At 33.4% G+C, this 11839-nt stretch overlaps 2 protein-coding genes across 2 annotated transcripts in view; both read right to left on the bottom strand.

The window, feature by feature from the left end:
* The window catches only part of LOC106756892, a 5389-nt gene extending 4070 nt beyond the window's left edge, over positions 1–1319 (bottom strand). The window contains exons 1-2 of the mRNA XM_022779014.1: positions 801–1319; positions 16–484 (exon numbers count right to left, since the gene is read on the bottom strand). Coding sequence (XP_022634735.1) covers positions 16–484; positions 801–1319 — 988 coding nt within the window. The remainder of the gene's footprint in view (positions 1–15; positions 485–800) is intronic.
* A 706-nt stretch (positions 1320–2025) lies between these two features.
* Positions 2026–5825, bottom strand: LOC106757851 (putative disease resistance protein RGA1). The gene has a single exon (XM_014640682.2). The coding sequence runs from the start codon at positions 5698–5700 to the stop codon at positions 3103–3105; it is 2598 nt and encodes an 865-aa protein (XP_014496168.1). The 5' UTR covers positions 5701–5825; the 3' UTR covers positions 2026–3102.
* Between the last annotated feature and the right edge of the window lie 6014 nt (positions 5826–11839).

Here is an 11839-nt window from a genome sequence, read left to right as displayed (position 1 = left end):
CTTCTTCATCCCCACCTGCCGGTACTTCTTCCCCTAAAGGGTGGTCATCCTCTCCAACAACCACATCTTCGTCACCTGCCCCAACTCCTTCTTCATCCCCACCTGCCGGTACTTCTTCCCCTAAAGGGTGGTCATCCTCTCCAACATCGACATCTTCGTCACCTGCGCCAACTCCTTCTCCAGGTTCACCGAATCTACCTTCTTCGTTTTGCATTGGAAATTGACGAAGGTCCATTACCTCCTTCGTTAGCCTAGAAATCTCACGATGNATAGACGCTATTTCANAATTGGTCTTCTTCAATATCACATCAGCATCTGCTAGCCACGTGCAAGTGTCNGTGCTTTCCTCATCTGATTCTTCAATCATTGATGCATTTGCCTTTGATTCTACACCTTTAGACAACCCAATGTCATCAATACCCAATGCAACACGCAGTTCAGCATCATTACGATCGATACGACTTACATACCAATCAAGATTTAACTGTAACATAAACAGCCATCAACAAACATGAACAAACATCAACAACCATCAACAAACATCAACATTACTCAAATATATCCAACCAAAAATTATAACAGAGTTCAATATACTTACGTCTCCGGTCCTCAATATTTTTTTTATTGTTTTCTTCCTTGCATTTAACGGTTGCCAACTCCTAATCCGTGGGAACCTCCTGTGACTTGTGTGCCGGTGCAAAGAAAATCTTTCCACCGCCCATGCCTTAAATCATCAAAACCAAACAATTAGCCAAATTGTAAAATGCTTAAAATAATAAATATTCAGTAAAAAATCTTACCTGCAAACAAGCCACGTTGCCACTAAGACTGAGTTGATGCTTTATTTTTCCAGACATTATCTTCTTCTTTGAACTATTTAGACTTTGAACTAGGTGGTTATGAACGCAGGACGCCCAGTCATACAAACACAAACTATCTAAATCGTCTAAAACACCAAAAGGCATGTTTGCGACATACTTAGATTGCCTAGGCAACAAAAAAGTTACTAAAACTACCAAAATGTATAACCTACACACTACGTCAACATCTACTTCTTCATCGTTGACAATCAAGCGAAATCGTTCAATCAAATCTTTTTTCGTTGTGGTCTTCGGATCAAACATCTGACCAAGGGATCCAACTACACACTCCTCTACAGGAACATTTAGCCCACCCATTCCTAAACCGGTTGTCATATATACATCTAAAGTAGTAAAAGGAACTACTTGTTGACTCACCCTAAAACTCAAAGCATTACCAACCCATCTTCTAACCATACACTTCAACAACTTCAAATTCACTTGCACAGGTTTCATCATCTTTACGCACCAATGAAAAGGTGTCATCCTAATGCGCTCTATATGACAGTTTNGCAGTAAACTATTCATTTCCATCACGGGTGCCGATTTCATCGATACACGGAGGCNCCACTACAAATCATTCCAAAAAATAACAAATGCATCAAACCAAAACATCACCAATACCCATGCCAAAAAAAAAGCAATTTTTACATCCAATGTGACACTTACTTTTGGTTTTTGGGTTGCCATTGCACCTACACCAAAACAACATTTACCACAACATCGTTACACTTTGACAATGATACACAACTTAATGAACCACAGAAGAAGACGAAAGCGACAAACCACTTACCAAAGTAAACGTTGCCGCCACACACCAGCACCACGAAGCACACACAAAGGGCGATTCAAAAAAATCACCACTGCAGCAAAAGGTGTTGGCGAGACGAAACCCACACCACACCGAGACGAGACGAGACGAAACGACTACAAACAGAGGGCTTTCAACGCACCCAACACCGAGAGGGCTTTCAACGCACCCACAGGCCTTTCAACGCACACAGATACGCCTTTCAACGCACACCGATAGGGCTTTCAACGCACACCGACACAGCAATGGTCGAACANAACACGACTTTCAAGCCACACAATGGTCGATTGGAAGAGACCGAGAGGAGAGAGCGCGAGAGAGACGAAGACGAAGGAAGCCCTGTTTCATCAAAAGCACCGAGACAAAAGGAAAAGGAACCGCGAAACTGAAATTAATCAAAATTTCATTCCAACTTTGCCCTTCCTTCAGAATTAAAAACCATATATTTTTTAAAAGAAAAGCACCCAATGACACACTGACACCTGTCCAGTGTCAAAGTAGTGTCAAATAAGGGTGTTGAAATATCATTTCGCTTTCTATAATAGTATACGAAATTTTGTTGTCATTGGTGATTATTGTCCTTTACAGTTAGTTCTTTATCAAAGGAATTATTTAATAGCAATGTAAATGCAAATTCCATCATTTTACTTTTATTATTATTGATTTAGTGTTACGGATATCAACTTTATTATCTTTTAACAATTTTCTAAAGTAGCTGCCAACGTGTTTTTTTACGGTACAAACACTCTTAAATTATATTCAAATGGTTCTGTAATTAATATTGTTTTCTTAATTATTTTATTTTGATGGATTTTAGATTTTTTTCATACCTGATCATGCTATGCTAGGTCACTAGAGATCGAAAATAAGGGAGAAAAATTGCACATTGAGTTTGAGAATGTCTAAACATAAGATTAAAATCAATTTAAAATTCTTTAAAATGTTATATCTATTTGAAATTACACTAACTAATGGAAATAAAATATAAAAAATAAAATATCTAGACAACGAAACTTTTATAAAAATTATATTAAAAGTTGTAGTAAAGCAAACTCGAACATAAAAAAGCGATAAGGTATAGTGCAAAAGTAGTCTAACATTCAGACTTCTGTGTATGTCTTCTACTTTTACGTTTCACAAGTGAAAGTCCATATCTAACTGACTTAGGCACACTGAAATGTATGAGTATAAATGAAATACTGAAATTGTGTATACCAATATTAATGATCTACAAAGCAAAACAGTTGAAAAGAGCAAATATAGAACAACTATATTATGAAGGTCTCTCTAAATTGAAATGTCTTAACTAATAGCTCTAAGTGATTTTCACGAGTGAAAAATTGAAAACCACAAAAAAGAAATAAAAATCAACATTATGAAAAACACAAAAAAGAGAAAATAAGGGGCTTCTTACTATGTCCGGCTATTCCTCTAATTCTTCTTAAGTTCTTCTGGTTCTACGATCACAATCTTTTTGATGTGTGATATTTTGGGCCAAAACTCTCCAACATTGGGTTCATATTTTTTATGTAAGTTAGCACAACCTTCAATCCTCAAACTTTCAAGTGCAGTATGGTGATGAATGTTATCTGCCAGAGATACCAGATTTGGACAATTTATTAAACCAAGTGCTTTGAGATCAGTCAGAGTTGTTAACCAATCCGGAAGTGTTTCAATATTGTCACAATTTAAAACATACAAGCGCTGCAAGGATTTGACAGCTTCCTGAAGCCAGTTAGGCAAGGCCACCATCTGTGATAAACCGAAAAATAATACAAGTTTTAGCTTCAGCTTAGGGCTTTCTTCTTCATGGTGGCCCTTACACAGTTCCAAGTCCAAATTACCGCAGTCCTTAACAAGCAATGTTTCTAATTCGGGAAAATTTTGACCATCCAGAGACAATGACTTTAGTCTCTGACAATCCCCAACGCATAATGTTTTAAGAGAAGGGAATTTCACCCCTCCAAAGATGGACTCCACATTATGGCACGATTCAATGTACAAGTATTCAAGCGACCCCAATTGGGCGATCTCATTCACAGGCAAAATAGTTTGCTTTGTGCTAAACTCCAAAGAACGGAGACTGATTAGTTTTCTTAATCCTTTGGGCAATATTTCCAGCTTCTTGCATGTCTTAAGTGACAACACTTGCAAACTTTGGAGCTTGCAAATAGAGTCCGGGAGTCTCTTAATGTTGAGATTTTCGCTAATGTCCAAATATCTCAAATGTTTCATCTTAGTAATGGCACGGGGCAAAGTCTTGCATGTCGAACCACGTAAATCCAAAACTCGCAAGTATTTGAACTTTGACAGGAACATATTTAGTAAAGCTTCATCGATGGCAGCTGCTGCACCGTTTGGAAACAGTACGGATCTCACAACTGTTGATTTTTTGGTTACTAAATTTCCGAACAAACTGCTTTCAGTAAAAGACAGATGTCGAACATTATCTGGAATATTTTGAATTTTGAAACTCACATGCAGACACTCATCGGTCGCAACAAATAGGGCGAGATCATGCACCAAATCATGTATTCTAAACCTAAACTTATTGCCAAAGTTTTCAAAATCTTGGAGAAAGGATCTTGACAGGAGTTCATGCAAATATTGATTGGCCACATCTTCAAGTGTCCTATTTGTTTTTGGTAGTGCAATGAGTCCAAGTGATCCCCAAATCGCAGCTATTTCAAAACTAGGGAATAAATAATCCTTTGGGTAAAGGGAAAACAATGCAAAACATTGCTTCAAGTAGGATGGCAAGAGATCATAACTCAGTTTAAGGGCAGGTAAAATGTCATCTTTTTTTTGAGGCAAATTCCAGATTTCACTGTCCCTCACATATTCCCATTCACTGTCCTCAAATTTGGAGAATAGTAAACTACCTAATGTTCTCACTGCCAATGGAACCCCTCTGCATTTTTTCACAATTTCTCTGCCAATATTTACTAAGTGAGGATGTTTTTCCTCCTCTCCTTCTTTAAATGCCCACTTCACAAACAGAGACAAAGAATCATGTTCAGAAAGACCTTCTAAAATGTGAGAGGGAACTGTGCCCATCATGGAAGCAATTGAATGACTACGTGTAGTCACTACAACTTTACTTCCTGCTGCACTTACTTGGATTAAATTCCTCAACTCAACCCATTTAACACGGTCTTCGTTCCATACATCGTCCAATACGAGTAAGAACTTTTGACCGAAAAGTTTTCTTTTCAATTGCTTTTGCAGTTGTTCCAGATCCAACATGTTCAAATTCTGTTGGTGAGGAGAAACATCTTCATCATTGGCAGAATTGATGATTTTGATAATCAATTGCTTAATGTCAAAGTCATCAGAAACACACACCCACATCTTCAATGGGAAGCATTCTTGGATCCTGTTGTCATTGAACACAAACTTTGCAAGTGTAGTCTTTCCCAAGCCTCCAATCCCTACAATGGGGATAACAAATAGACTTGTATCATCATCATTAGGATTCTGCTGCATCAAAAGCTCTATGATCTTTTCTTTGTCGTTTTTTCTTCCTATCACATCTAAATCACTGACACGGGAGTGTGTCATATCTCTCCGATAAACAACACGTGTGTCAACATCAATTATTTGAAGACTAAACTTATGCCTATGCGCTGCAACCTTGTCTAGTCTGTTGTTGATATATTTAATTTGTTGTGTCATCTTGTAGCGAAAAAGAAGTGGATTAGAATTGGAGAAGAAGCGACTTACCTTATCTTTGGTGTTACCATGAGCTTTGACCACTTTGTTTTGCAGTGTTTGACACTCAAATTCATCCAAAAGATCTTCGGCTTCGGAGAAGACAGTTTTAAGGTGAGTGAGCCATTCGCGGAGTTGATGGTTGTGATCTTGCTTTTGCTGAGCATCTAACAGAACAGCCTTGATGAAAGAGAGAGTCTTTCCAAGGTCTCGAAGATCGTCGTATAAACCCACCACTCGAGAAGCTTCTTGAAAAGCATGAGAAGCAAGCTTTGTTATGAGTGACTCTGCAATGCTGAAGAGAAATAATTCGGCCATAGTTGTTTGAAATAGAAATGGCAGAGATGAGATTCCAGAACGACTCGACAACTAATGCCATTTGTTGCATTATTTTCAGCAGCGGTTAAAAAGAAATAAGAGGGCAAATGATAAATATCTTGATATTAGTCTGTGCTTTGTGCAGTTGTGTCCACAAATTTTTATAATATACACTAGTACAAAAAGAATAATTAAATCACAATTAGAATCACCATTATTGAGAAGTTCATATTCAATATCTAAATAAAAACAATATATATTAAAGTATGAGAGGTGAGAAATGTTTTTTCGTATTGTGTTTTCGGAGAAATAATGTATAAATTCATAAAATTAATTTTGTAATAAAATTGATGAGTGTGTTTTCCGGAAATGATATTCTGAAAATATGTTCCAAAATGTTTAATTGTGGAAAATATTTCGAAAAGTTTTATCTAATATTATTTTCTATTTCCAATTCCGGAATATGAATTTTATGCCTACACGTCTTCCATTCCTGATTTTCATTCGGTGGTTTTCTTGTAACTCATTTAGAAAGGAAAAAAGGAAAAAGTCTTACCTACGTGTTGTCAACACAATGCACTGCTGCAAGTCACAGTGAAGAAAAGACAACTGTGCATAGAGGGTGGAATTGGTGCAGCTCCAAAGTGAAGAAGAATGGAGATAAAAAATTAGGCATAAATTAAATAACCCATAAGATTAACTTTAATAACTCACATAATTGATGGTGAAGGAAGACATTTGAGGGGTGCAAGAAGTAACTGATCTTCTTCCATAATTCAAACAAGCCCAAATAAATAGTCCATTAACCAAGACATTGGGCTGATGTAATGTACCAAAACACCAATTAAATAATAGAACATTAAATATAGGAACAAAATTTTTTCCAACTTGTAAGAATGTGTACAAGAAGTTTTTTTCTTTCTTTTTTTTTTAAAAAAACCAACAAAAACAAAGGTACAAAGATTTTTAATTATTTATTTATATATACTCTTTTTTTTTAATTTTGATTTCTATATTTTTTTATTCATATTGTCCCTCTTCTTTTAAAGAAATTAAATTGAGTCTTTATTAAAAAAAAATCAATATGACAGCACAGATAAAGCAGGACGCACCCTCCCGGGAAGGGGAAAAGGATTAGGACGGTGGCATTGGCGGGGGATTCCGAGATGGAACCGAAGAGGCAGTTATCATCGGTGACCACTGTAGCTAAACTCGCCTCATTGAGAAGGCATGGCAGCAAAGATGAAGCAGGTTGAGGAAGTCCAGATTGCAGAACTTTGGAACGATGAAGTGATTCTTAGGGTTTAGCGTTTTGATTTGGGGCAAAAGTTTTTTAAGTTTTGATTTGTGAGTAGTTTTAAAGAGTGTGAAATCATGGAGGGAAACGAAAAATATTGAAAAAAAAAAGATAAAGGTAAAAAGAATAAATAATTATAGTTTATGTAAAATATAAACTTCTTTTAAAAAGAATTTAAACCCTCTCTATTGTTGGCACTTAAACAATTCAATAAAATCCTTTCAAATCATGTTAGATTGTGGGAGTTTTTTAAAACATAACCTCCATTATATAATAGTTTTTTTTAAGTGTGATCATTGACATTAACTTTATTTAAATTCATTATGTATCAAAATGTAAATTTATTATGTGTCAAAAACTTAATTACATTTTATTTAAAAAATATTACATGTGAAAATCAAAATAATTTCAAAATAAAAAATAATTTAAATTTTGACATATTATGTTACGATATTTTTAAATTGTAATAAAGTCAATTTAATAAAATAAATGATATTTAAATTTTTACAAAATTAGGATACAAAGACAGCTGCATATGACGAAATTATTAATTATGCATGTACATGATATGATATGGGCGAGAAAAACGTAACAAAGCAAGGTGGAGCATGTCTTGACTTTATTTAGTATCCACATGGTTTCACAGCCGCAGCCCATGCTGCTTTTATAGCTCTTATGCTCATGTTATCCTGCCAATAAAACACAAATAATCAAATCGCAAATAAGAAAAAGAAAATTTTAAAATAATTTTTCTGGTAAATAGATAGTTAAATACTTTTGTTTCGGAGTTTTGTGATATTGTCATATACATGAGAAGGTTGGGTTGAAAACTGAACGAGTTCAGCTATTTTTCGGATTTTTTTTGTTTTGCTGTTCGATTTCTACATCGTTTAAAGTATGTTTGGATAGTATATATAGAAGATATTGTAATGTTAAAGTTTGTAAATGACTCTTTAGTTAGTAATCACTATTATGATACATATTATGTGCATGTTATGTTAAAATCAAATCTTAAAATTTTATATTTAGTAGTTGTGATTGACTTTTACTTTTTTATCAACCTAAAGTCAAACCTAATAATACTTTAATTTGTAATAAGAGGTTGATTCATCATTACTATTGTTAATCTGACCATGTTGTAATCGGTCGTTCATGTTGTTTGGTCAAGATGATCGGTTACTCGTCATTACCATTATTAATCTAACCATGTCGTAATCAATTAGGGGCATGTTGTTTGGTTAGGGTGGTTGATCACTCGTTGTTACCATTGTTAACAACCATTTTATAACCGATCGGTCCAAAGTGGATGACTCATATGAGTTAGCCAAAGGAGCTCTGTGTGGGAGTTCGACCTAGAGGAGCTCGGTCTTGAAGCTCGGTTTGGAGGAACTCGGTTAGGAGGAGCTTGGCCTAGAGGAGCTCAATTTTGAGGAGCTTAACCTAGAGGAGCTCGGCCTAGAGTGGCCGGTCCAAAGGAGCTCGGCCAAACAGACATACAATACATAGGTCCCCAAGCCCAAGCATTAAATAATGTACAAAGGGGTTTGGATTAGACCGTTCCATACATTACATTCATGTTTGGATTATTGTAGCCAAAATTAGGCTAAGATATTGACATCGAATAAGGCTAAGATACATTGACCAAGACCGTGCAGGAGAGGCCGATGGTCAATCATGTTGAAGCCGAAAGAGACTGAGAAGAAGCCAAAAGAGGCTATGATATTGAGGTTGACCAAGACCTTGTAGGAGATGTCAAATGGCCAACATGTTGAAGCCGAAAGAAGTTGAGAACAAGAAGACAAAAGAGGTTATGATATTGAGGTTAACCGATACCTTGTAAGAAAAGTCGAGTAGTCCATCACGTTGAAGTCGAAGATGGTCGAACTGTTGAGATCGAACAAAGCCAAGAGCTTAAGGCCTGAGGTAGTTTTGCAGTTTAGGCTGAACAAAGCCAAGAGGTTAGTGCTAAACGATTGGGTGGTTGACTTCTTCCACTATACCCCTTATTTGTGCTACAATGAGAGTAATGAGAGATGCTTGTTCGGTCGCAGGCGCCAAAATTTTTTGGTAGGTCCTTGATCGGGCTTGTGGTTGTCGTAGACCATACTAATTGTGTTGTAGAGTGAATAAGTGGAGCCACTCCTTGGGTTGCTTTTGTTCCGCTGCTCGGTTTCCATGTCATCCAAAGTCCACTCAGATGATACCTGAAGAAGGTACTCTAATGCTAAAGTTAGTAAATGATTGTTCGATTAGCTATCAATATTATGATGTATATTATGTGCATGTTATGTTAATGTCATACCTTAGACCTTTATATATAGTAGTTGTGGTGGACTTTTACCTTTTTGTCGGCCTAATCACAACCCAATCATACCTAAATCTCTATTGAGAGGTTGATTCGCCATTACCATTATTAATCTAGCCACACTATAACTGGTCAACCATGTTGTTTGGTTAAGTTGATCGGCCACTCTTCATTACCCTTGTTAGTCTGATCATGCTGTAATCGGTCAATCATGTTGTTTGGTCAAGATGGTCTGCCACTCGTTCTTACTATTGTTAACGGCCATTTTGCCACTGCTCATTACCATTGTTAACAACCATTCTATAATCGGTCTAGAGTGGATGGTCAGGATGGCCAAAAAAACTATGTCTAGGAATGATTGGTCTTGGAATTTAATCTGAAGAAGTTGAATTTAAAAAAGCTTTGTTTGGAGAAACTCAAACTATAAAAACTCAACCATTGAAGCTCAAGCCGAAGGAGCTCGACCTAATAAAACTCGATCCATAAAGAACTCCACGTTGAAGAATTCAATATGAAAAAACTTGACGAAACTTTATTTTTTACTCATTAAAGAGGAAATAGTGTACAGAGGTACTATTATACATGTGATAATTTAGTGTTTTATTTTATACATTGTTTTACGTTAAAACCTTGGACAAAACCATTCATTCATAAAAACTGCTTGGTCTGAATAGACTTAGTCTGTTCAAAGCAAGCTCTAAGTTTAAATTTTACAAATAAAAAATATATAATTAAGAAGAAATGTTCCATTAAAAGTAATCAATAAAACTTTTCAGTCTTTAATTATAAGCAAAGTTAATAAATGTTTTTCACCAATATAATTATCAAATTATGATGTTTAGTAACATAACTTAGGTTTATGGATAGTCAGGAGGCGGTAAGGATAAAGTAAAAATTTATGTTAATTGCTTCTTATTTTTAAGACTTACTCCTTTGATGTTTTGCTTGAAAAGTTTTTGTTTATTTTTGTTTTAGAGTTTTAATTTTTGAAAAATTGACTTAATTAGATATTTTTGTTAGTATTTTATAGACGATATGTTAAAAATATATTATGTATTAATTTGTGTTCTTTTTTAATTTTTTAATTTTTAATTTTTTTTTACGTATTAGGTCTCGTGACACACGATACAGTGAGAAGATAGTGTCATGTTATTAGTTTGTATTCTATTCAATTCTCACATATATCTTTTTGACTAAATTCAATCAAATTTTATTTTTTAAATTGAACAATGTTATTCCTTTTTACTTTTCATTAAATTAATTTTGTTTATAACAATATTAATAATGATTAAAATTTAATTAATAGATATTAATTATTTAAATTGTTATATATTTTTTTATTTTTTAATTATATAGTATTAATTTTTTTAAATTTTAAAAATTTTAAGATAAATATATTTTATTTTATTTTAAGTCAAACATTATTTATCATATAAACATTATTATATTTATTAAATAAATTAAAGTTTTATTTAAAAATGATTAAGTATTTAAAACTATAACATTATTAATTTATATTTTTATAAAATTAAAAGTAATTAATTTAAATAAAATTTAATACAAAAATGTTACTTTGACGTGTTTAAGTGAATAAATTATTCTTATAAATTGTCTGAAATTTTACAAATCGAATATTTAGTTCGTATTATTTTGTATCTTCAAACATTTTGATAAGTACAAATTATAAAACTATAAATTAACATGACAGTACATTAGTATATATATATATATCTCTTAGTTTTAGGAATATCATGTATTTGCAATGAAATTTATATTATGTTTCCCTTTCTAACTATATATTTTTTTACTTTAACTAGAACTCAAAACTTATCCAGTACTTTGCATGTTTATTTTTAAGTATTGGATTATTTTAGAAATTCTGTTTGTATTTATTTACGATTATAAAATGGAAATCTTAATTACATTCTTATATATTTTATAATTTTTAAATAATTCAATTTTGTAGGTGAAGAGAGAAAAATAATATGTAATTATTTTATTATAATTAACAAAAAAATAAAATTTATTATATATTTAACTTCCAAGAAAAGCAATCTAAAAAAAACAGATTAAATAGAACAATGAGTATATATAACTTTAGTTTCAGTTAAATAAGTAACGTATAAAATATCTCATTTATAATTTCTTATGAAGGCGATATTCTAGTAGAGTTGGTTAATGAAATGCTACAAATGCTGCAGTTTGTGCAACAAAACATTTAACATGTGTAAGAATTACTTAGGGAGCATAACCAACCACGTCAAGCAACATTCTAAAATTTAAAGAGTAGATACAATTATAGTAATTAATTAAATCGAAAATGTTATAAGTTTAATTTTTAAAAACTAAACCATAAAATAATATACTTAACTTTTAGTAAAAATGGATCAGTTTTTTAGTATAATATAGTATAATTAACTATAGTACAATATATATCAATTATTTTTACTCAACCCTAGTAATACGAGTTCGTTGAGAGCTAGAACACAATATTTGAAGTTTGTTATTTGGGAGAAGGTACTAGTGTAAAAAAATTT

This window comes from Vigna radiata, chromosome 3 (assembly GCF_000741045.1).
Source record: "Vigna radiata var. radiata cultivar VC1973A chromosome 3, Vradiata_ver6, whole genome shotgun sequence".
NCBI lineage: Eukaryota > Viridiplantae > Streptophyta > Magnoliopsida > Fabales > Fabaceae > Vigna > Vigna radiata.
This window is presented reverse-complemented; position numbering and strand designations above follow the sequence as displayed.